The 27025-nt window shown below is 41.2% G+C and overlaps 1 protein-coding gene and 1 long non-coding RNA gene across 3 annotated transcripts; one reads left to right on the top strand and one right to left on the bottom strand.

The window, feature by feature from the left end:
- Positions 1 to 27025, bottom strand: LRRC30 (leucine rich repeat containing 30). The gene is made up of 2 exons (XM_081262681.1): positions 25875 to 27025; positions 1 to 379 (listed from the first exon to the last, which is right to left on the bottom strand). The coding sequence occupies exon 1, from the start codon at positions 26788 to 26790 to the stop codon at positions 25888 to 25890; it is 903 nt and encodes a 300-aa protein (XP_081118807.1). The 5' UTR covers positions 26791 to 27025; the 3' UTR covers positions 1 to 379; positions 25875 to 25887.
- Positions 21391 to 25127, top strand: LOC308631451. Of its 2 annotated transcripts, XR_014018206.1 has the most exons (3): positions 21391 to 23710; positions 24338 to 24479; positions 24590 to 25127. It is a non-coding gene; the product is annotated as an uncharacterized lncRNA (long non-coding RNA). The 2 variants fall into 2 exon arrangements; XR_014018207.1 differs by lacking the exon at positions 21391 to 23710 and having other exon boundaries at positions 23717 to 24479.

Consider the following 27025-nt stretch of genomic DNA (forward strand, 5'->3'; position numbering starts at 1 on the left):
CTCGGAGGTGGTACTGTTTAATTATAGAATGAAAATAAGACAGAAATGGATACCAACTACTTAATACATAAATTAACAACTGTGCCCGTGAGTTGATAATTTAAGCAGTTCGGTCTTGAAATAACAATTCTATTTTGTGTAAGCCTGGGAATTCCGAATAAAGCTTCTCTTTTCTTTTCTTTTTTTCTTTTATGCCATTAAATAGAAACCTGAAAGTTGACAAAGCCTCAGCAGATCCCAGTTTTTTTTTTGTGAACAAGCAGATCAACTTCCAGCTGGGAGATGTCTATTGTACGTCTCCTCCATGCACAGCAGATTCCAAGTTGCAAGGTAGGAGATAAGCAGAGGTACTTTTACCAGCCTCTTGGACCTGAGGATACTGAGAAAGAGACAGAAAGAAAGAATTTGTCTAAGTGTCCTGTAAGCTGTTATTTGTTAATTAGAGGAAAAACATGCCCAGGTGAGTGGTAAATCCACATCCCTGGGAGCCCAGAGATGAAGGGACTGTCCTCTCTGACTCCAGGGGATGCCATGATTTAGAGAGCCACTTTCCAGCCACTCAGCTGTCTCACCAGGGAGTGCTTTAGATTAACAAATGCGAACACTCTAACATTACTGGAGGGATTATTCCATTGCATTAAATATTTCATTTATCTGACATGACCCTACTGACTCAGGGCTATAATTTATTAAATTGGCCTCATAGTGAACTGATTTGGTAGTTTCTCACAGTGAGACTTGACTTTTAAGGTCCTCTTCTCCCTTCCCTGAAAATGCACTCCTTCTCTTTCTGCTTCTATCTGACCCTATTTCCCAGGTGGGACACGTAGGAGCTGATGTGGTCCTGGCTGCATGGGTCGGGTAGGTGGATGGGTTGAGAGGTACTATGATTTGGAAGAGTGTCATCCACAGGTCTATGTGTTAAACTCTTTGTCCCCAAGGTGGCACTATAGGATGTCCTTAGGAGGTGGTAGAGTTGGTCTCACCTGCCCTACATCAGTGGGGTATAGAGGGCGGTACTTAGATCCATTGGAGACATGCCCTTAAAGAGGACTATGGGAGGGCTGGGGTTATGGCTCAGTGGTAGAGCACTTGGTTAGTGCTGTGAAGTACTGGGTTCAGTCCTCAGCACCACAAAGAATAAATAAAATGAAAGGTTTTGGGTTCATCTATAAACAAATAAATAAATAAATAAAATTTTAAAAGAAGAATTATGGGAGCCCTACCTCTCAGTCTCTCTCTGCTTTCTGGCACCTGAGGTAAGTGGTTTGTTCTACCACATGTTCCTGTCATGATATGCTATCCTTGCCAGGACCCCCCAGAATGTGATCATGGACTAGAACCATGAGTGAAAATAAACATTTTCTCTTTATAAGATGATTAATTCAGGCATTTCATTAGAGTAACATAAGCTGACTGGTCTAAGAGGTAAATGGAGAGGACAGGCAAAGGGAGATCCAGATTTAGTAGAGCTGATGTTGGTAGACATCTGGTCAGTCTGATGGTCAATCAGTACACCGATAGATATTGGGTCTCTGAAACTGATATCCTGAAGAATGGTGTTTTGGCTTCATGAGCAATTTGTATTAAAAGAAATTTGGAATTCCTTAGAAGCTGCCTAAGAATCAAGGACTTTCTAATCTCTCCTTTTATTTTTGCAGGAGTAGGGAAGGTGTCCCCCCCCCTCTCAAATTCTCTTATCTGACTGAAGAAACATCTTCAAAAAGAAATGAATCACCTTAAACTCTCTCCCTATATACCTCACCAAATAACCAGGAAAGATGAACCACTTAAGACAGGAGACTAAAAACTCCTTGCCACACTTACATGGGACTTTTCCTTTTATCTTCTGAGAGCAGCTCAGAAAAATTACCTGGGAGGCTTATATGCATAAAAACACTCCAGGTGAATTTCCAACCCTCACCTTCCCTTAGTTCTTCCAGAGCTCCGAAGAACTTTGTCCCAAGCTACTGTCTGTTTTCCAGGCTCCTTTACAATCATTTATTGTTTCCCAAATCATTTACCCTTACTGAAAATTGCCAACACTCCCTCATTTTCTTCTTCCCTATAAAAAAGGGCTTATCGGCTCCTGAGTCTCATCGTCATTTTCCCATGACACCCATTTCTACTGTAATCTACCTATTGTCATTTAATTCCATCAAACCTCCAAGGGCTGGTGAAGGAATTTCTCTCACCCTGGCAATAAACATGGAAGGAAGGGGCAATCTGCAGGTCCATGTGCCTGAGGCTGGAGTAGACAGGGAATGGATGACTTGAATCCTTGGAGTAGCTGGAATGCCCTATCAGAGGTCATCAGCAGGGATGGCCCCATGGAGGGCATCTTGGTGGGCTGCAACACACCTTTTCCTCCATCTTCCCAAATACAGATTTATTCAGCTCATCCAGTACCTAAATCCTTTATCTTTTCATTGGAAGAGTATTTATAGAATGACTACTATATGCTAGGTATTTCAGAGGGATTGATGAAGAAGGCTGGTCCCAGAATTCAGGACCTGGAAATCAAGTGGAACAATTGCTTTTTTTTTTTTTTTTTGGTACCAGAAATTGAACTCAAAGACACTTAACCCCTGAGCCATATCTCTAGCCTTTTTCTGTATTTTATTTAGAGACAGGGTCTCACTGAGTTGCTTAGGGCCTTACTAAGTTGCTGAGGCTGGCTTTGAACTCAGGATTCTCCTGCCCCAGCCTTCTGAGCCGCTGGGATTATAGACATGTGCCACCACACTCGGCACTGCTTTTGCCTTATGTTAGTTGCTTTAGAGACATCATTTTCCGTTCCTTCTGCAATGGGAAGCATTATAATTTACATGTAATAAATGAGACAGGAAGTGCATTTTTGTGAGTTTGCATAGCTCAGAAGCTGCTGGCCTTGCCCTTGTTTTAGACCTTTGTAACACCAAGATCCTGCCCTTTTTGTCATAGAAGAGATTCTATTCATTATTAAATAAATGAAACACAATGACTGTGATCCTTCATTGGCCCCTACAGAGTCAAAGGGCATTGTACTCCCACCTTGGACTTGTCATTGAACAATCAGACATTGGGCATAATATTAGTCTGTTTTCTGTTACTATAACAAATTACCTGAGGTTGGGTGATTCATAAAGAAAAGATATTTGTGTAGCTCACAGTTCTGGAATTCTAAGAACCACCATGGTGCTGGTACCAGGAAGGGGTTAAAACATGATACTTCATTTTTTTGTTCCTTGAGTCTAATGGGCAATGTTCAAGTTTTCCCTGGCAGCACTGAGATCTGTGCTCTTGGGTTCTTTCATTGAAGTCCTTTCTCATAGCTTCTAATACCCAATAAACATCCACCCACCTGGAGTCTGAGTCTGGGTCTATATTCACTCTAGAAGGTTTAAAGGGGGAAGCACAGAATCACCAAGTGATTTCGGGTCAGTAGGCAATATTCATCATTTTTCAGCAATTTTAATAACTTGGATGAAAAAAAAAGCCCCTATATACTGCAGTCCATCTGTAAGTGTTTAAAAAAAGCCCCTGAATACTGCAGTCCATCTGTAACTGTTAAGAGTCCAGGCCTTTGGATGGGTCTGAAGAATGGGCAGTCCTACCACTGTCTCAGAGAGAGGCCCACGAATCTGAACTCATTGAAGCTTATAGAAGCATTTTTATTTGTAAGACATAAATGATCTTTCACTCCCATTCCTAACTCCATCTTTCTGTTAGAGATAGCTCAAACATAGCCTGCAGCTGGCATTTGAAAGATGGAAATGTCATTTCTGCATGGCCTTTATCCTTTATAGCTGGACACTCTACCAGCCTTTCCCGGGTAGCACTGTTCCTTCAATTATGACTCCCTTGTGGTTTTTCTGAGTGGGTTCTTTTGATTAGATCCACCAGGATAGATTACGCCGAGGAATGTAGTGTGTCTTACAAGTGGTTAACTGATCTGCAATGACCTCAGAATAGGAAGGGAGAGAAATGATGCTCTCCTGTGTCTTGCATCTTGAAAGAATTACCCTCTTCTAATTAAATAGCTGTAACCAGGACAGTGCTTTCTCAACTACTTAAAAATAGACAGCATATCAAAAACTGGGCCAAAGTTGATATAACAAAGTAAGAGTAGTGTTGCATCTGGATGGTGGGATTAAGGGTGATATTAAGTTTATTCTTGATATTTTTCTGTTTCATTTAGTGTCTATAATCAGCATGGAATTGTATTATGATAAGGACAAATGCAGTAGCCATTTTGTTGAATCTCATTTTATAAAATATTACAAAAAATGCACACCAAACTGGTTTTTTGATATTCATACATGAAATATTTAAAAGCTATAGATATAAGATGTAGCTTTTCAGAAAGTCTCAGGCTTTTGTCTCTAACACCATGCAAAATCTGAGTAAATATCCCACTTAAAACAACTAAAGATTCTGGGTATCATATTTTAAAAAAATGTGTATAGACATTTTCAAAATATCTATCAATAAACAGGAATCCAAAGAGGGAAGGAGTCTCTGAAGCATGTATTTTCCAAACCAAAACATTTTCCAAACTAAGATGAACATGAGCATTAAGTTTCCATACCTTTGAAGATATGAGGAGAAGGTGTCAGAGTCTGCAGTGCGCCCAGAGTGAGACCTCTGTCCCCTTCCTTGCAGAAAAAAGCCCATGTCCATTCAAATGGTGAATCCTCAGGGTAAGGGAGAACGGGAAATAAACCCCATTTCAACCTCAAAGATATCTAGAGAAGCATTCCATTTTGAAGACTGGGTTTGGGAAAAGGAAAAGAATCACCTAGAACTTGTAATAATATACCAGGTCTCAAGCATGTGTACAGCCCAATTTTTCACTGTAATAGTTGTCCAAAGCTTGAATCCTATAGATTAGTTGGAAGTAGTACCATGGAGTTGAGGCACAGCAGAAGCAAATGCAGACTTTTCCTGGAGAACTTCCACTCCCTGTCTCCTTCAACTTAGGCTTCAAAAGATTCCTTCAGCTAAAGTTCCACAGTTAAAATTCACCAAATTTACAAAGAAACAAGGCCTATGACCAAAAGGCAATAGAACAAAAATTTGAAGAAGTGGAATAAGATGATCCATATTGGAAGAATCAGACATTGTACATGATATTAGTCCATACATTAGAACAATCCACGTATTGCTCAAGATATTGAAACAATCAGACATTGGGCATGATATTAGTCTGTTTTCTGTTATTATAACAAATTACCCAAGGTTGGGTGATACATAAAGAAAAGATATTTATGTAGCTCACTGTTCTGGAATTCTAAGAACCACCATGGTGCTGGTATCCATTTGGCTCTGGTGAGGGTCTTATAATGCTTGGCATCACAATGATGGGAGCATGTGAGAGAGTAATCACACGGTGAGATGTGAAGACAGAGACTGGGAGGGCGTGGTAATAACAACCCACTCTCATAGGAATTAATTCCATGAGACCAGCATTAATTCCTTCTGAGGGCAACATCCCCAGTGACTTAGTGAATATTCACTATGCCCTACCACCTCTTACAGCTGCCATTTTGGAAACCAAGCCTCCAACACATAGGCCTTTTGTAGACAAATCACATCAAAACCATAGCAGACATAAAATAAGTATTTTTAATATGTTAAATGAAATGCAAAGGAAAGGGATTGAATATAGTAATGAAGAAAAGTTTTAAAAGAAAACTCTAGAAGATTAGAATAAGAAACTAGAAAAATCTCTAAAAATTAAAAATAAAGCAACTGAAATAAAATATTCAGTGGATATTTTTTAACTGTTTCAGACTTAGCTGAAGAGAAATTAATGAATTGAAAGGTAGACCTGAAGAAAATTTTCAGAATTCAACCTACAGTGAAAAAAAAACTATGACAAGTAAGCAAAGAACAAAACAAATATATTTTTAGGTAAGTAAAAAGTCACTAATATAGTCTAACCAAAGGAAATTCAAAAGAATACACAGTGAGCCAGGCATGGTGGTGCACACCTGTAATTACAGCAGCTGAAGAGGCTGAGGCAGGAGGATTGCAAGTTCAAAGCTAGCCTCAGCAGCAGCAAGGTGCTAAGCAACTCAATGAGACCCTGTCTCTAAATAAAAGGGCTGGGGATAGGCTCAGTGGTTGAGTGCCCCTGAGTTCAGTCCCTGTAAACCCCGATCCCAAATAAAAGATGCACAGTAAAGAATAATTTCCAGATAAGAAATACAAGCTGATAGAATGTAAAAGCAAAAAATGGGCTTTATTTTACACAAACAGGCAGTCACAAAGAAATCATGAAAATGTTTGTGTCCTTTTTTTTTAAAAAAAAAAAGAGAAGGAAAACTAAAATACAAAATATGACTAAAAGTAAGTAGGGAAAGAGGTACAAGAGTTCCCCAGTGTGTGTACATTTTTGCTTTCCATGGTGTCAGTTACAGGAATAAATGGTTCATAAGATTTTAATTGACATTCTGAGTAGCACTGATGAAATCTCATGCTGTTCCATTCTATTCTGCCTGTAACATGAATTATCCCTTATCCAGGGTATCCATACTGTATATGCTACCTGCCCCATAATGGTTGAGAGACTACATTCATATCACTTTTATTACCATATTTTGTTATAATTGTTCTATTTGATTAGTTATTGTAATCTTTTACTATGCCTAACATAGAAATTATACATTATCGTCTGTATATATGTACCGAGAAAAAAATAGTACATATAGGTTTTGGTACTATCTGAGGTCTCAGGTACCCAGAGAGGTCTTGGAATGTACCCCCTGTATATAATGGGGGACAACTATAAAAGGAATTAAAATATTGTAAAGACCTTGTGGAGGAAGGCTGTAAGGACCTGTATTAACTTCATACTTTGACAAATACATAGTATGAAAACGTTCTGTGTAACTCCCCAGTGAGTAGGAGGAAAAAATGAGAAAAAAATTCAGCTCAAAATAAATCAAGAAAGGCAAGAAGAAGAAACCCATAGATGATAGGGCAAGCAGGACCAAATATATAATAGAAAAAAAATCTCTTTAATTTAGAGCACCAGACCTGGAGCGTTGATACTATGAAGCTTAGATAATGTTGGGAAAAGAATCAGAAGTTGTTTGGCATTTTTTCTTAAGCTACTGCTATGGATGTGGGATTGTTTGTCTCTTTGAGGCCAATCAGTCTTTTTCACATATATTACCATTAGAACTGAAGCAAATATCACATCCTCTTACCTCATTCAAACACTGAGGGATTCCTTATTACTGTAGTATAGGTGTGGTGTGTCCCCACCAAAACTCCTGTGGAAATTTGATTCCCAGTGTGGCAATGTTGGGAGGAGGATTTTGGGGAGGTGAGATTTTAGGGAGGTGACTGGGTCATGGGATCAGAATATCCATGAATGGTTTTTCTTGAGAGATGGGTTTAGCTCTTGTGGGAGCAAATTGTTTTAAAATGAAGCCAGCTCCTTTGGCTCTAACCCCCTTTTCTCTTCCCTACTCACCTATTTCTTCTTATTTTTTCATCACATAGAGAGTATCATGTGACCTACCAGAAGCCAATCAGATGCTCTTGGACTTCCAAAACTGTGAACCAAAATAAAACTTTTTCTTTTATAAATCATTCAGCCTCAGATATTTTGTTATAGCAACAGAAAATGGACTATGACACCTGTGGTCATAAGGGAACAAACTTCAGAATCAATGAGATAGTCCATGAATTGGCAAACTTTTCCTGAAAAGAGCTAGATGATAAATACCAATCAAGTTCTCTATTGCACCTACTCAACTCTACTGTAGTGTGAATGCAACCACATACAATGTGTAACCAAGTGAGCATGGCTAGATCCTGATAGAACTTTATTTACACAAACAGGGCAGTGAACTAGATTTGGTGTGTAGGCTGTTGTTGCTGGTCCTAACCTTGCTCCTAAAAAACAATAAATAGAGATGATTTATCTTGTCCAGTGATATGAATTCCAGCTTTTAAATAGACTGGGAAAATCCCTCCTGTAATTTGGTCTCTGTGGCAACTGACCCAGCTGGCCACATGCAAGGACTTATTTCAGGCCGCAGTGGAGTGTGTGCCAGGAAATTCACACATCACCATATGGCATCCACACTGCTACAAAGCTACTGTCAGCAGAAGGCACGGGAAAAGCTGGTCACTTCTTATTTGGGGAGGGCAGGGGGTACCGGGGATTGAACTCAGGGGCACTCAACCACTGAGCCACCTCCCCAGCCCTATTTTGTATTTTATACAGAGACAGGGTCTCACTGAGTTGCTTAGTGCCTTGCTTTTGTTGAGGCTGGCTTTGAACTCGTGGTCCTCCTGCCTCAGCCTCCTGAGCCCCTGGGATTACAGGTGTGCTCCACCCTTTCCGGGGAGGTACCATCTTTTGACAAGCATTCCTCACAGGCACATCCCTGTAACTGAGCTTAGGTGATGCTGTGATGTCAGCCCCCAAGGATGGAGACCCCACTGGGTAATAATGTCCCATTACAGTAGAAAGATGAGCCCTGCCTGAATATATCAATAAATAAAGTGGAGGACAGACAGGTGGCTCTACCTCGTGGCTCTTTAAATTAGAGGCACAGCAAGAGCACAAGAGGTGAGTGACACTAATCCCCTGAAACCACTTAACAAGGAATGCCAGAACAGCATTTCAAATGCACAGCCTGTGAAGATATATGATCTCAGAACCACCTCGCGGCGGCGAGGGAAGGGGATCCCATGGAGAGTCCTGGAACCAGAGAGGGGAGTGGCTGACTTGGACCTCTGCAGGAAAAGCCTCTCCTAGCAGAAATCACTTGAGGGGGACCTGAATGGAAACCAGAGCCAGAAATAGAAACAGGAAATGCTGCTGCGGTGGGGAAATGAACACCTAACCCATGGAGACCTTTAGGAAAAGTGATGAATAGAAGGTTGGGACGGAAAGAGCTTTTATCTGCAGGGGGCTCTAGTGAATGAGGCTGCCAGGAAATAGGAAGAGCTAGAGTCAGCCTCTGAGATTTGGGGATGACATATGGAGGAGTCTGCAATAGGGCCTTGCCCAGGCACCCTCTGAGAGCTCTCTACCTCCTACCAACTGGGGAATGAGTGCCTGGACCCTGAGCTCTTAGAAGGATATCCTGGAGCACGGAAGTCCCCAGGGGATGAGATCAACTTTGTCCTACACTTAATTTTTTTTTTCTTTTGACTTAGAAGATGTAGTGCAAAAAGCATGCTCTATGTCAGCAGCCCGAACAATTCATCTGGGACGTGTGAGCATCATCCATCACGCTCAGCATTTTAATCCAGCCTTCTGTCTGAAGCTTGAAGTGACAGAGCTGCCACCACACGTGAAACCTGCCTTTGCTCTGTTTGCTGTTTCATTTCATCCTTGATTTGCCGTCACTTTCCGAGGTATTGAACACATGATTGAAGGGCTGAGTGCATGCCTACAACAGTCCTTAAACTGTCTTCGATTTTCACAGCCAGATATTTTAACAGAGTTGCTACAGCTGAAACCCATGTTAAAAAAAAATGTATTCATTCAATGAAGAAAATAATCAGTAAAATGTTACTACCGTATCTGAAGGCTTGTTTGAATCAGAAATTGTAGATTTTGTTTCAGGACCACTTGGCATGTGCCAAGCTGTGAATGGCCAAGATGCTCTGGAGCCTTGGGTGCAGTGGCTTGATAGGACTCACTCTCACTGTCCGGTGTGGACTGTGATCCTGCAGCAGGTCACAGAAAGCACCTGGTAGAGCACAGGGAGACAGCTCCCAGCCTTAAGCCAGGGGATGCTTGAGGGAGAGAGGAACAAGGAAAGGATCATGACGAAGATCCCTCCATCAGCAAACACCAAGGAAGGCAGCCATACACACAGCCCAGAGCAGGCACAGTGGAGCAGTCAGCCTGACTCCCATTTATGAGCTTGGGCATTAACTACCACGAATGCAAACAGCCACATGGGGCTGTTTGCACAGCTGAAATGCAAAGCCTGTACGTCGGGGGTTCAACTTCAGGCCATCAGGAGCCACAAGACCAATGCTCTCTGAGAGGCGCACATTGGTTTGACTGCAGTAAGGGACCATTCTCACTGTGACAGCAGGAATGCTGCAGGGGAGAAGGAGAAGCAGGGTAGATGTCAAGGAACAAGCTTTCCCAGAACCAGATAGAGACTGCTCCAATAGCTCCTGTCTGGGAGAGGGATCTAATGGGAAAGGATCGGCCACCTAGCCTAGCTCCTTCATGGAGATTTGACCCGTCCCTGGCAGCCTATGCTGGAAGGCTGTGAAATTCAGCCTGCTCAGGCTTCACCCATCCCTCCCAACCTCCTTTCTCTCATTTTCTACAGCTTTGACTCCCTGCTGACTTGTGATTCTCCCACAGAACCCTTCCCCATAGTAATATTTACATGAACCACATGAAAGGTGTCTGCTGGCATCCTTTGGCCAACAGAAGACATGGGCACATTCTTGTCCCACTTCCCTTGTTGGTGGAAATGAGAACCAATAACCAGTGCCGTGGTAAAGATTCATTAAGAAATGTAACCATCATATGGTCCAATCCCCCACCTTCTCCTGCTACTTCTTGGATGAGGGTCCTCCAATGCCCATGTCATGGGCGGGTGGGGATACAAAACAGCCCTGTGGCATGCTGGAGTGTCCATGCCATCTTTCTTAAAGAAACAGGTATACAAACTGGATATTTTAACAGAGTTGCTACAGCTGAAACCAGTGTAAAAAACATTTGTATTCATTGAATGAAGAAAATAATCAGTGAAATGTTACTGATGATTTACAAACTACATGGCTCTTTATTTCAATTAAATTCTGAGTTAAGAACTCTTTTGTGTACTATTTAGAAGAAAAAGAAAGGAAAAGTCTTTCATCACAACCCTGATGCCCCATGTGGGTGATCATGAAAATGTTTGTGACAATGGCCATGGTACAGGGCTTTGGAACCACGACACTGCAGTCCCAGACCTGGGCTCAATGTCCAGCTCCTGGAATTACAAGTCATTTAAGCTCTCCAAGTCTCAGTTTCCCAACCTGTAAAATAGGGTAATAATGGGTAACTTTGTATTAAAGATCTGGCAAGATTTAAATGAAGCTGATTCATGGTAAGCATTGAAATAATTTAATTTATATTCATGTTATTATCATTATTTAATCATCATTATTATTTATTCCACACATCATCAACTAAGGAAACATATGTAGCTAAACTATAGCAACTAGATAATGTCCTCTACCAAACAAACAGTGAAGGAAATGATATCGCCCATGGTGGCCATCCTGTCCCCAAGCTAATCATTTATTTATTTAACTCATGACTGTGAGTTTAATTATGCATGCACTGTTAATGTTAAAGTTAGTTTAAATAAGTGATGAGTACTTCATTCATGTGTTTATTCTTTGGCTCCCCAGAACAATATTTTTTAATGTAGCACAACTCTGTTTTGCACAAAAAGATACCACTTAACAGGGTATTTGGTTGGTAAAAATACATTTCAACTAATGCACAATCTATAAATTAATTATTTTCTTTTACCTTCTTTTTTATTTGTTCTTTCCAGATATACATGAAAGTAGAGTGTATTTTGATATATTATACACACATAGAGTAAGTATAACTTGTTCCATTTAGGATCCTGTTTTATGGTTGTATATGATATGTAATTACATTGGTCATTTATTCATATATAAGGATAGCAAAGATATGTCCAACTTATTCTAATGCCTTTTCTATTCCTATTCCTCCTCCCTTCCCCTCATTCCCTTTGTCTAGTCCAATGAACTTCTAATCTTCCCCTCCTCTGTTGTGAGTCAGTATCCACGTATCAGAGAGAACAGTCTGCATTTGGTTTTTGGGGGATTGGCTTATTTCTCTTAGCAAGATATTCTCTAGTTCTATCCATTTACTGGCAAATGCTATAATTTTATTCTTTTTTATGGCTGAGTGATAGTCCATTGTGTGTATATACCACATTTTCTTTATCCGTTCATCTATTGCAGGGCACCTAGTGTGATTCCATAGCTTGTATATTTTGAATTGAGCTGCTATAAACATTGAAGTGGCCTTGTCACTGTAGTATGCTGATTTTAAATCCTTTGGGTATAAACAGATGAGTGGGATAACTGGGTCAAATAGTTCCATTCCAAGTTTTCTATAAATTATTTTTTAATAATTAGATATGAATACCTTTCTAATAATTACATCTGATTTGATACAATGTATTAAGTGCTCAAAAAGAGCAAGAAGCATGTTCTATGCTGGGTAAGACAACAGTAAGATGAAGCAGATACACTGTTTGTACAGGGAGACACACACTACCCAAATTATATATCTATGTGTGTGCATATGTATATAAACAAAATTTAACTACGTTAATTATACACACATGCATGTGGACACACATATACATGTAATGTCAACTGTGGTAACTACAAAGGAAAAGTAAGTGCTCTGAGATATATTTCAGCGGAAACCTGAAGGACAGGCAGGCTTTAGCCAAGCAAGATCATTGCAGGGACAGGGAGCAGCAATTTGAATGTCCCCAGGTAGAAGAGTGTTTGGTGACTTTAGGAACTCAAAAAGCCCAGGATGGTGGACATTCATGAGAGGCCACCATGGTGGGCAATGACTCTGAGGGAGCCATCAGATCCTGAAACTTGCAGGGACATGAAGACCATATTAAAGATCTTGCACTTTCTTACAAGTGCATATGGACAGATGTTAAGCAGGGGTGTAACAAGAGCTAATTTACATTCTAAAAATTCCTCTTGCTACAGGGAAGATAGATGAAAAGGGGTCCTGAGAAGGGACCCGGGAGACCAGAATGGGATAGCATGTGGGCTGGGATGGAAGGACAGTAGAAGAGATGGAGAGAAGATTTGCGAGGTAGAATCTCAGGACTGGGAGGTGGGTTAGGTGAGGGGACCCAAGGAAGCTGGAGTTTCTGGGAGATGAACGTTCTTTTCACTCAGATGGAGAACACAGGAGGAAGACCATATTTAATGGAGAAAGATGAAGGAAATCAATGGGCTTGACTATTTGCCCTGGACAGTCCTTTATTCCTGTGTGTTGGAGCCCAGATATTTACAGAAAATGTGTGGGAGAGAAGTTTAGGTTAGGCAAATCTTAGTGTTTGTTTTCTTTTGGTTCTAGAGTCTGTAACTTTTGGATGGGTTTTAACCCAGTTATACTAAGAAGACCAAAATGTGTTCAAGGCCGTCCCTTGAACAGAGTACCATATGCCATTTTTATTACCTTTGATTCCAAACTAATTCATATCCACTCCTCTGCAGCATCATTCTATCACCTAAAAATTTGAGATTTACAGATTTAAAGTACTGTGATAACATTATTAATAAAGTCTCATTTGGGCACAAAATTCAGAATCATGTTATTTCCCTGAATTAAAAAAAAAAATTCGAGAATTTTTATTTGGACGCTGATAAACTCTGTGAATTCTGGAGTATGTTTACATCACTTTCCCATGGCTATGTCATGTTAGCCAGTAAACAAGTATCATCATTCTTTTCCAGAATTAGTGATGAACCAAGACTATTTTGAATTATGTGTGATAGGCAAACATCTTTGCTTACAATGACACTGCCTTATACAGCATAATGATAGAATTTTAGCTTAAGAATTATCTTACCCAGATCACATCAATGTAGCTTTATACAATGTTATGTGCCCCGTAGAATTAGCAAATCATCTCTTCTTCCAAGTACTTCACGTATATCCTCAAATGTATTCTTTGAAGAGACTTTTTCTTCTCTTCCCCTTGGCCTCCTGTTTTCCCAAAGTATAGTTTTGAAAGTGAGTTGTTAGCTAGTTTGGTAGATAGTCTTTAAACTGCAGTGGTACGTGAGTAGAACAGGAAATATCAAATCAGAAATTATTCCTTACATTTCTATTCCCCCAAGGAAGAAGAACTGCAAGTTGGAAGAAAGCCTGTCACCATCAAAACACACAGAGAGAAAATAATTTCCCGGTGAGAAGGTAAAATTCTGTGGCTGTCTCTGCCATTTACACTAGGAGTGCACAGTGGGTTCAAAGACCTTTTATTAGCAAGATATAAACCACAATCAGACTATTTGACCCAGATGTGAAAAAAAAAAATAAGCACACAGACATGAACTTTTTCTTTGGTTCAAATATCCTGTGCAGAAATGAAACAAAATAACAACAAAAAGAAACAATGGATCACATCCTGTCATTGATACCAGAAAGGAAGTCCCCCAGCCCTTCCTGGCTCAGTGAATTGTGTACAAACAGATCACAGGTCAGGGGACGGTTTCTAGGCCCCTCACTGATAGTACCTATGGCACCAAACCTCCTCTTTGTGCATAACTTCATGGTTCTTGTGTCTGTGGAGAGAATTGGGAGGAAGCCAAAATAAAAGATGACATTTAGTGAGGTTGTATTTGTTTCTGCATAAATTGGAATGACATTAGTAGTAATTCAGATAAGTAGAAGAGCCAAAAGAAGCACCCACGTGGCAGTGAGATCTCAGCAGTGTGTAGGTAGGAGAAGGCTCAGGACCCACTCCTAAATTATATCTATCAAATTTCTCATTCCATAGTGTACTTATTCAATTGACAGATTGATGGGAAATTTTCCTGCTCCAAGTTCCCAGAGGAAATCGAAGGTGAGCATTGGTTTGGCTACCCATGGATCTAGTTCTAGCCATGAAGCTGGAAAACTTAAGGATGTTTCTTCAAATTGAAACAAATTAAAAATGGAGAAAGGAAAAGAGGGCAGGGGAGATGGATGGACACGTGTCCAGTGAACTGAAACTTGTGTAACACCAATGTGGATCTGTGCTTGATGGCTGATGTAAACTGCTGCCAATCAGGCGAGTAGGGAGGAGAAGGCAGACAGGGTCTAAGAGTCCATTTAGAACACTTGTTCCTCCTATCTCAGATTTCCCTGATTAGAGAACGCCTCTCTTCCCACCAACCAATAATTTCAAGGGTTTTCACAAACACAGGTGTGAGATCTAGATTCAGTGATATCTTATTTAGTGGTATCTGGAATAACTACGCCCTATGGGAGTTTTTCAGATAACTGAACACAGCACTTTACCATAACATAAAGAAAAAAAAGTTACCATTTTTAAATCAAAACCATTTACAATGGATATTCCTATTTTCTATCTTCTTCCTGTAGGTTTTTGCCAGTATATTTTTCCAAATCCGATTTCCAAACTAGAACTCTCCACTGCACTTGAGATTCATCATCCAAGTACCCACACAGCAGACCCATTTGAAAGCCTATGGATCATTTCAAAAATGATATGTTGTAAAGCAAACTCCTGACCTTCTCTCCTAAACTCTTCCTCTCAATAAATGACAACTTTAGCCCTCAGATGGTTCATGAGGAGCCCACTGAAGTTACTCTGGTTCTCTCTCCACCTTCATGTCTAGTCCTTCAACAATTCTGCTGGTCCTATTTTCAAAACTATCTCCCTCCCTGGACCTCAACTTCTACCACTTCCACACTGGTGCAAGTGACCATCATCAGTCACCAGAAATATGGCAATAAATAGACTGCTAACTAGTCTCCCTGCTGTCACTCTTACCCCTACTGCCTTTGCTCCACTCAGCTGTACAAGTAACTTCTCTAAATTTAAGGTAGAGTGTAGTTTTCTTCTCTGTTTATTTATTTTTTATTAGTTGTTCAAAACATTACAAAGTTCTTGACATATCATATTTCATACATTTGATTCAAGCGTATTATGAACTCCCATTTTTACCCTATATACATAATGCAGATTCACATCGGTTACACATCCACATTTTTACCTACTGCCATACTAGTGTATGTTGTATTCTACTGCTTTTCCTAACCTCTATTATCCCCCCTCCCCTCCCCTTCCCTCCCCTCCCATCCCCTCCCTTCCCGTCTTCTCTCCCTACCCCATCTACTGTAATTCATTTTTCTCTCGTTTTTTTCCCCTTTTCCCTCACTTCCTCTTATATGTACTTTTGTGTAACAATGAGGGTCTCCTTCCTTTACCATGCAATTTCCCTTCTCTCTCTCTTTCCCTCCCCACTCTCATCCCTGTTTAGTGGTGATCTTCTCATGCTCTTCCTCTCTATTCTGTTCTTAGTTGCTCTCCTTATATCAAAGAAGACATTCGGCATTTATTTTTTAAGGATTGGCTAGCTTCACTTAGCATAATCTGCTCTAGTGCCATTCATTTCCCTGCAAATTCCCTGATTTTGTCATTTTTTAGTGCAGAGTAATACTCCATTGTGTATAAATGCCACATTTTTTTATCCATTCATCTATTGAAGGGCATCTAGATTGGTTCCACAGTCTAGTGAATTGTGCTGCTATGAACATTGTTGTAGCTGTGTCCCTATAGCATGCTCTTTTCTGAAACCAGACAAAGACACCTCAAAGAAAGAAAACTACAGACCAATATCTCTAATGAACCTAGATGCAAAAATCCTCAATAAAATTCTGGCAAATCAGATACAAAAACACATCAAAAAATTGTGCACCATGATCAAGTAGGATTCATCCCTGGGATGCAAGGATGGTTCAATATACGGAAATCAATAAATGCTATTCACCACATCAATAGACTCAAAGATAAGAACCATATGATCATCTCAATAGATGCAGAGAAAGCATTCAACAAAGACAGCATCCCTTTATGTTCAAAACTCTAGAAAAACTAGGGATAACAGGAACTAACCTCAACATTGTAAAAGCTATCTATGCTAAGCCTCAGGCTAGCATCATTCTGAATGGAGAAAAATTGAAGGCATTCCCTCTAAAATCTGGAACAAGACAGGGATGCCCTCTATCACCACTTCTATTCAATATAGTCCTCAAAACACTGGCCAGAGCAATTAGACAGACGAAAGAAATTAAAGGCATAAAAATAGGAAAAGAAGAACTTAAATTATCACTATTTGCAGTTGACATGATTCTATACCTAGAAGACCCAAAAGGGTCTACAAAGAAACTACTAGAATTAATAAATGAGTTCAGCAAAGTGGCAGGATATAAAATCAACACGCATAAATCAAAGGCATTTCTGCATATCAGCAACAAAACTTCTGAAATGGAAATGAGGAAAAACACCCCATTCACAATATCCTCAAAAAAAAAAATACTTGGGAATCAACCTAACAAAAGAGGTGAAAGTCTTCTCTGTTTAAAGCCTCTGATAGTTTCCCACTTCACTCAGAGCAAAGTCCTTCCAAAGGCCTAGAGAGCCATTCCCAATGTCAAAGTGACCTTGCAACTCTCCTCTGCATTCACTGCCTTCAGCCAAACTGGTTCACTGTTGTTCCATGGACATGTTAGGCACACTGTTTCCTTTCCACTTGATCTCTCTTCTGTATGAGTTATTTTACCCTGAAATATCTACATGGCTATCCTCCTTGGTGCCTACAGGTCTCAGGAACTTTACTGATCATCCTACAGCACTTACTTCTTCCAGCCCTATTCTTTCTTTTTTATTTACATTTGAAGACCCCTGGTAGATACCTGAAATGGTGGATGGTAGCAAATCCTATTCACCCTTTTTTTTAAATACAAACATACCTTTGATGAAATTTAATCTATAAATTAGGTGCAGTAAGAGATTAACAACAACTTACAATAGAATGGAACTACTATAAAAACATACTAAAATAAAAGTTATGTGAATGTGGTCTTTATCAGATTCAGAACAGTGTATCTGATCACCAGAATGGCTACTAAATGACGAATGGGTGGGTAGCATATACAGTGTGGATACGCTAGATAAACAGGTAATTTATACCCCTCTAGCAGGATGGTATTAGGTTTCATCACACTATTCAGAATGACATACAATTTAAAATATATGAGTTATTTATTCCAGGAAAGATCACCTGAGTCTTGATGTCCAGGGTTTTTATCCACACGTGGAGGCATGACATGGATCAGTCATGGAGTCCCCTATATGGCTACTTTAGTTCTTCAGTTTTTAGACTCTCTAGAGATCAGACCCATACCATGTTGCCCAAGGGTCTACCATAAATGCCACCATGAAGATATACTCTTTTTTATGGCTCAAAACCCCAGGCAAACAAAGACACTCTTATCAGGCAGGATATTCCAAGGATGTAGAGGTAAATGCCCAAGAGTTTACCAAGTTCTAGGCCTTTTTATGGAATATGCAGGTTCTCAACACCCACTGAGCAGATCTGCTTCTTCAGCTCTTTACTGCACATGTTCTATGAGGTTTTGTCAAATTCATTCTCAGCTTTTATATAATAGGCAACAACTGGGAAAGAACCAATCCCATGTGACATAAAAGGAATGAACCCGCTCATTCTGATCAATCCGTAATGGAGTTACTTTCCTTTTTCAGCTTAGCAGAAAGCCAGCTAAGATGGTATTTGTTGTGGCAGATTCATTGACAAGAGCCTGGCAAGTTCATTTACAAATCAATTCAACCAACATATTACACAGTCAAGTGAACAATTAAAATTTTCTGTGGGAAACATGTTGCATCCATTTTGGGGGGATAAACAAATTTCTTGATTATGTATGATAGAATTTTAATCATGATAATAAGATCATATAAAGAATTAAAATATAAGGACTATTTTATCATGCTTCTGGGATGGATTCTTTGTTCTATTTCTGTAATTTCCAAAATAAAAAATCCTTAACCTTCTCTTATACATTGGCTGAGTCCAGTTCTAGTAGGAAATGGACTTTAAATTGTCAAAGTACTTATGGCAACAAGATTATTCAAGAATGCTTGTCAAACCCAACTGTAATGTGCCCTCAGATAACTGAGGTTCGTCAGGAAAAAAAAAAACCTAAAATCTTTAATTTTGTATTTGTATAATGTAGGTAACATTAATTTGTAGCTTTACAAATGAAGATGGAGAGACGAATGATATTATTTTTAAAAATACCAAAGGAAAAGTTATTTTGCAGCTCCATAAGTATCTATTTTCAGAAGCTACTCTTGAAAATGTATGTGCATGTAGACGGGGAAGCACTTTGTAGGTGGTGTGAATTTCCCAGTAACATTTCTCAACTTTGAAATACACTATGCTGGTTTTTTTTTTAAGAGCAAAGATTTCAACTCTAAGTTCCCACAACATATTATTTAACCAACTATAACAAGATGCTTTTGGGTTTTTTTTTTTTCAAAGGAAAACAGATTATTAGGAATTTTGTCTCCTTTAAAAAATTTTTTTATTAGTTACACATGACAGTACAATGATCTTGACATTTCCTACATTTGAATCAAATGGGGTATAATTTCTCATTTTTCTGATTGTACAGGTTGCAGAATCACATTGGTCATACAGTCACCTATATACATACAGCAATCATAATGTCTATTTTATTCTGCTGTCCTTCCTATCCCCCTTCCCCTCCCCTCCCCTCCCATCACATCTAGTAAATGGACACAATATTTTTATTTCATTTATTTATTAAATAAAATGAACCCAGCACCTCTCACATACCAGGCAAATGCTCTACCACTGAGCCACAACCCCAGCTCCAGAATTTCATCTGTTTTAGAAACATAAACCAGAGAATTTTTTAATCAATCAAACAACAAAGTCAAATAGACTTTTTCCCCCTCTGAGACTCCAACCCAATAAGAAAATTAGAGATAGAATCCAGACAATTTGTAAGTTTGCAGACTCCTTCAGTACAAGCCTACCTCATTTAATATTTTTGAATGTCAACCAAAATTAAAATTGTATTTTCTCTGGTGCTGCAAGGAGACATTAAAGCACTCCTGCAGATCACAACCCATCACCACAATGTTTTTTGCTTCACTTGAATAATCACAATAATTATAAGCTCAGGTATCTATTTACTGAGGCATTAAATAAGAAGAAGACAAAGTTAAAAAAAAAATACAGTCATAGAATTTCGGAGCCGAAAAGAGTTTAAAGTTAAGTTCATTTTAAGGTGAATACAAGGGCCTCACTTTGTAGAAAACGGAGGCCCAGAGAGGTGGAGTGCTCAGTGCCTGGGGTTCACTTTCTCATTCACTCCTTCCCTCCCTTGATCTTGAACATTTGCTCTATACGAGATGCCAAAGTAACGGTCATCTAGGAGCTCAGGTCTACAGGGGCAGAGATCGCAGGAATCTCAGCAGCACCCAGAGGCAGCAGAATCTAGGACCAGAGCTTTGCAGTCTCCAGTGGGCCCACACTCGGCTAGGCCAGGCTTTCTCGGTCCTGCTTTGTGACCGGAAACACCTGGAGGGCTTGTTCCAATTGCACATGCCAGGAGGTACCCTTGCCCCACTGAATCCGAGAGCATATCAAGGGAGTTGGGCCTCTAAATTTTTCACAGCTGCCCAGATGAATCTCATCACAGGGCCCCCATGGGGCTCCAATCTGCTGACCAGTTTCAGGGTCCTCCCACCTTTCCTTGTCCTCTTTCAATAGCCAGGCTCATGGCCCCGTTGGCTGATCAGACCCATAGCTGACTGCTTCGGTAAGGGCCTACCTCAGCAATTCTTCATCTAGAGAGAACAGCAGAATTACTACCTACAAAGCTTTATTAAAGTGAGAAGTTTGGGTCTCACCCAGATCAACTATTTCAGAATCTTTCCAACTGAGGGCTAGGGCTGCTTTCTTTGAAATTCCACAGGATTCTGATGGGCAGAGGTGAGGACCACTGCCAACCTGTGTCCATTCAGAACCCTGGGGAAAGGCCCCAGCCTGCACGGGAGCAGAGGAAAGGCTCAGGACTCATGGTGTCACCAGAGATCTCCCACCAAGTGCCTGCCCAACATCTTAGATTCTGATAGAAAGCAGGCACATGCCACAGAGGTGTTTTAAAATGGACTTCTCTGGGACAATGAGATGGATGGATTTTCCATCAAGATAAAGCAAAACAAAGGAAGTGTTGGGTCTGAACTGTCATGTGGCATTGTGCGCACCCCCACCAATCAGTCGCTCCATACTTCTGCCATCCTATAATCTCACCCAAATGCCCTTCTACTTGTTTACCCATCTCTTCAGTCCTGTTTAGTGGGCATGTCTTCTCTGCTCGTGGACTCTGGAGTATCTAGGACAGTAGTTTGTTGCATCCTCATGTCCCCAGAGTCTATGTGGTCTCAGGACACACAGATGCTCAGTAAGTGCTGAGCGATCGACATGCTTGTGTCTCATTCCAGAGCTTTTCCCACCGTCCCACTTGTGTGCATACATAGGATGGTGGGCATGGCAATCAGGAGACCGGGAGAGAACACAGACTTCCCTAAGGGAGAATGTCTGGCACACTGATTTCTGAAGAGCTCAAATTACTGAAGACCAAAGACTGTGAGTGATTATATGATATCTGGTCATCAGCTCTAACTCTCAACATCAAAGCCAAAGCTCTGGGCTGGGGCTGCAGCTCAGCGGTAGAGTGCTTGCCTGGCACGCACGATGCTCTGGGTTCAATCCCTAACAGAAAAAAAAAAAAAAGAAAGAAAGAAAGAAAGAAAAAAGAAAAAAAGCTGATGACCTTGCACTGTTCATCATGTTTCTCTCACATGTATCAGGCAATATTTTGATAACTGCTTCCGTGTGCCTTTTATTTTCTGTCCTGTGCTGAAATAAGGAGTGAGTTTAGACGTAGTAGGAAATAAACTCTCTCTTTGCAAATAGACTCCTATGACACTACTAAAAAAAATCTGCATAGCAAGCTTCATGCTAATAGCTTTCCGTTATGTTGGTCTAATGATGCCCAAGCTCTTGCAGATTCATTATGTGCCCACTTTGCGAACCCTTTTTATTACTATGCTGTCTTTTTTTTAAATTAGTGCTGCTTTGGATTAAATGTTTAACTTGATGGGTAACTTAAAAAGAACACAGTAGGAAATTCTGTTCTCTATAAGGTCAAGATTGTTCCTGTTATTGCATATGACACCTTTCATATTCCTCTGAATTTTATTTTTCCTAAACTACATGAAAGACTTTTATTTTGGTGTCCTGAGTTAATTGTAATTTAGAAATTGCATGGACAGTCCTTGGACTTAGTTGCATATTAAATCTATACTGGGGTCTTGTGATGCTCAAGAACATCTTACAGAGTCCTGGAAATAATTCCTGGAATAAGAAGGTGGAGAGCCCTGGACACTCACATGGTAGAGATGACATCATTTAGTATCTTCATATTGGCTCAAACACAGAAACCTGAATTTCTGCTTTTTTATTTCTAGTTTAGATCATTTCCTGAACTGATGTTGTAATTTTTTACTATCTGTATCAGGATTTCAATGAGTACATTCAAAGAGGGGACTCTCTAGCATCTATGCATATGACTGAAGATACCACCCGGTCAGCCTGCAGGCCTCACTTGCCTGGTAATCTCAGAAAACTGCTGATACTTGAACGACTGAGCCCAGGGTCCTTCGACCTTTCTTTGTTTTAAATGCTTGCTACCAAAATGTATAGCAGTAGGTGTTCTGAGGCATATGAGATGGACTTTCAAAATGCAATAATTCATGGCCAAAAGAAAAGGGGGTCTTGGAATGTACCCATACAAATAGCAACAGCATGTCCTCCGTTATCTCTTTTCCAGCACAAGCATGACTTCATCGTGAAATCCAGGTGCACGGTCCTGATGTCACTCTGTCTTTGGCTACCACAGAAAGGCAGTCTATCCCCCAAAGCCAGAGAATGGAGTACGTTGCTTCTATAAGCCATTTACTAAGTCAATACGCTAAGCAATGACTACATCTTTCTTTCTAATATGCAGCAGTATTATGCATTTAGCAGTATTATTCCTTCAACAGATGTGTCTTTTCATAGTCTTCTTCCCTTCTTAGAAACCTCGAGTTTTTCTTAATTGTGTGCTTATAAGCTGCAACGGCTTTGAAAGGTATTTCTGAACACACCCTGGCATCGCTCCATGCTGAGAGCTGAGTGACATGAAAATCCCAGCATCATCGGGAAGGGGAGCAGCGAGCTCCTCACATCAAGCACTCAATTAGCTTGTATTCTTTGAATAAATATGCTCTGCAGCTGATGCAGTCCTCCTCAGTGCTTTGATAGCCGACGCTTTGGAAACACCTGGAAGTTACTCGAATGTGTCTTTATTAGAAGTACAATAGGTAAGCAAGGAGCCCTTCACAGGTGGTCAACAGACTGTACAATTTGACAGCGAAGACACTGAAGGTCATGTCCGATTCCCTCCACATTAGTGTTCTGAATAACTAAGCATGTTAACCAGTGTTTTGCTCAGCACTTCCATTTATCAATAATAGGAAGCATTCACAAAGAATCAATATCTAAAGCACAACAGGCAACTACTAAACTTTAATGATTTCCTCAATGCCGAGTGTTAACAAAGGAAAACCTTGCTATTATATTTTTTTGAAAGGCACCAATGGTAGCTGGCAACCAAATTGATACCGTTTTTTTTTTCTTACTAAAAGTATAATAAGCTCTTGGGTCACCTTCAAAATATGGTCACATTCTCTCCCTGGAGTAGAGTTACCATGGGATCGAGTGACTGAGAAGGCTCAGAGAGGAAATAAAATGACTGCTCAGCAGGAACAGTGTGGCACTGCCATCCTTGCCTGCGTCTCTGCCCAGAGCAAGGTCATGGAGATTCAGCGTGAGCCCAAGTGGTTCCACAGCAGCACACACTAACGGGCATGACCCTGGCACAAGCCCGTGTCTGTCTGACAGCTGCATGTGCTTCAGCAAGAACTCCAGAAAGTGACCTGTCCAGTTCTGCAGGAGAAGCCTCGCCCTCTAATTTCCCCCTGAGTCAGGAGGTCAAGTAAGAATTTCACTGATGTTTTTAAATAGTCTTGGCTCCAACCGGTGAACGTGGGTGAGGATTTTGGAGTGTGCCTGTGTGTGCCTGGCAGGGATCTGCAGGCCTCCAGCTGCTGCTGGAGGGGGGAATTTTAGAAGAGACTTCTTTAGCTGCCTGCAAGTGACGTCGGTGAGGTCTCTTTGCAACGGTTCAACAGAGGAGCTCGTGCACAAATGTGCAAATGGAACTATGGTATCTGATGATAACAGCGGGAATTGGCTTCTTTCTTTTATGGATAGGATAATTGACTTTGGGGTCTGTTGGGAAAAAGCACTTGCTCCTATGAATAAGTTATTTGGACCCCCTTTGAACAGCTCTTAGAAAAAGTGAGAAGGCAGCTGAACACTACAATTGTCTTAGCTCAGAACCTGAGAAAGAACTCCTCATTATCCCTGCCCTTGGCTATTTTTTCCAAATGGGGCAAGAGGAGGAAGGGGAGGAACTAGGGTTAGTTGGCTGCTGTGAATGAAGGGTTTGACTGATTCATCCCAATGGTGTTCTTTGCTTAGAGAGATTTTGGCACTCGGGTTAAGCTGCACCACACAGTGTGTTATTGTAGCCTCACCCCGTCAGTCCTCTCTCTAACAGGGATCAAGCTTTGCTACACATGAAAGAAACCCATGTGGACCCATCTCCTTCCCTGACCGTGAGCTCCTTGGGAGAAGGAACAGGACGTTATTCCTCTCAGGTTCCCAGGCCAGGGTCCAGATGGGGGAAAGTGCTGATAAATGTAAGTTTAATTGGATTAAACTAAAAGTATTAAGATGAAGTTATCCGAGTCTTGGCTACAACCCCAAATCCTAAGTCTTCCTATTTTTTGTTGTTTGGTATATTCTGCAGACTAATGTGGAAAAAAAAAAAAGAAGAAGAACAGAGCAATTGGCTCTTTGGGAGCTGAAGATTCTGTATCTTCTTCAATGCTACCTTTTCATTCTAAATTTTTTTAACCCTAAATGAATACTAATATCTTAGGGGCCTTGGCTGCTGTGCTGGCAGTAAGATCCAATGACCCTGGGTGCAGGAGCCCTGCCATTGCTTGCCTGATATCTGCCTTAACTACTTACTTAAGCTGTGTACTTTGAAAATAAAACACAAAGCAAGTTTAATGTTTTTACAGAGACTTTTGTCCAAAAGATCTTTTAAATGTCAATAAACTCATTTTGTAAATGTCCACATGTAAAAATCCTAGTAGCAAATATTCTCCTTTTTTGCATTTAAAAGGGTGATTATTTCCCTGCCTCTTTTGGCCAGTGCCCCCACCTCTACACACACACACACACACACACACACACACACACACACACACAATGATTAGCTTATCTCTGAGAAGGCAAATCCAGGAAGGGAGAAAAGTGGAATTATAATGGGGTGATTTGATTACGGGCTAGTATCTTTAGCAAAGCCATGCAGAGAGAGGGCTGATGGTGGGAGAGGGATGGGAAAGAAGGTTGAAACTACACACTGAAATCAGTTCTTTTTTATTATCTGAAAGTCATCATGCCACCCCTGTTACCTCTAGACACAAACACGAGCAGTTTAATTACTACCTTTTAGGCATTTTTTAAAGGAAAAATTCCTATGACTGTTTCCCTAGCACTTGAGGGGAAGGCTCTGCCTGTTTTGGTCCTTTGACAATGAAGAGCCCAGCTCCCCCTTGCCCTTTGGTCCCAAGTCATGCTCAGAGACTGACATATGTCTTGCTTCTTGCCACCTGGTCACAGGTTGCCAATACAAGGGTAGAAACCATCTGAAACCGGATGATTACCATTGCTTCATACTGGACACACGGTACATACTTAGTAAATATTTTGACTTTTGAATTACATCAAATCCAGATCTGTTATTCACTCTACCTAGGGCTGAATCTCATTGCTCCTTAGAAGAACTAGATCAATTTGGTTCTCCTTAGTGAAAACCAAAAGCCTGCTTCAATTTTTTTGTTTAGAAGGAGATGAACATAACATCCTGGAAGTTACTGTGAACCCCTCCCAGGGATGGATGCTCGACAGCGATACAGCAACCAGTAACAAAAGCATTGATAAATACCAACAGTTGGAGAAGGCAGCTTAGACTTAGAGGAGTACCCCAGTTGACAGAATCCAGATGAGCTGGCTCCGAGTCTCACCTTTGGTGCCCAGTCAGCTGTGTTTTTTGTCCTTCAGGTAGCTGAAGAGCATCTCCAGGCCTCCCTCCACCAGCTCCGGCAGGGGCTTGGATAAAGGGTTGTGGGAAATGTGAAGCCCCTTGTCCATGGGATTCCAGGCAATCCTTGCCAACCTGTTCAGCAGGTAGAGCTCCTCCGGGAGGGTCTGGATGTCATTGTTGTTTAGGTTCAGCAGCTCTAGGCTCGCGATTAGGCAAAGTGACCTGGGGAAGGAGTGGATGTTATTGCTCTCGGCAATGAAGATCTGCAGGCTGGCCAGGCACTGGATGCTCTCGGCGATGTTTTCCAAGCGATTTGAGCCCACATGCAAGAAGTCCAGCTCCTTCAGTGAGAACACACAGATGGGGATATGCGCAAAGTAGTTGTTGCTGAGGTTCAGCTTCCTCAATCTGGAGAGGTCGGAGAAGCTGGCGGGAAGCTGGGACAGGCAGTTGTGCGACAAACTCAGCACTTCCAGGCTTCTGCACAGGCTCAGCTCAGCCGGCACCTCGGTCAGGCAGTTCATGTTGACAAACATGACTTTGAGGCTCTGGAGGAGGCTGATTTCTCTGGGCAGACTCTTCAGGCGATTGCCACACAAATTGAGGACCACGATGTGGGTCAGTTTCCCCACCTCGGGAGGGAGAACCCGGAGCTGGTTATGAGACAGATTGAGTTTCTGGACCTCGGACAAGCCCCACAGAAAATCTGGGATGTCCGTCATCCCTTTGGTGACCAAGCTGAAGCTGACGTGGCGCATGCCCCGCTTCAACAGGGACCGCGGGTCCTTTCCCAAGAGTAGGGTATCATCCCATGAAGAAAACCTCTGTCTCCTCCCCAGGAGCATCTTCTTGGGGTCCTTGTCCTTGGGGTTGGCCCTTGACTGCCTGGCCCCCATAGTGTCTTCCGTGACGCTCTCTCTTCTCTGCCACCTTCAGGGTTGAGAGTTTATCCTGCCCCAGTTGCTAAAAGCCAGACTGCTGCAGGCAGGGGCAGTATGGTGACAGCAGACTTGTGACCAGGAGGTCACAGTGTGGAGAGAACTGACAGGAGAGTCCCGGTGAGACTTTGCTTGTGTCCAAGACTGGTTCCTGGGTGGCTCCCGGAGAGCTGTGCCTGTCCCCAAGGGTGTC

This window comes from Spermophilus citellus (genome assembly GCF_964194105.1).
Source record: "Spermophilus citellus genome assembly, chromosome: 12".
Taxonomy (NCBI): Eukaryota; Metazoa; Chordata; class Mammalia; order Rodentia; family Sciuridae; genus Spermophilus; species Spermophilus citellus.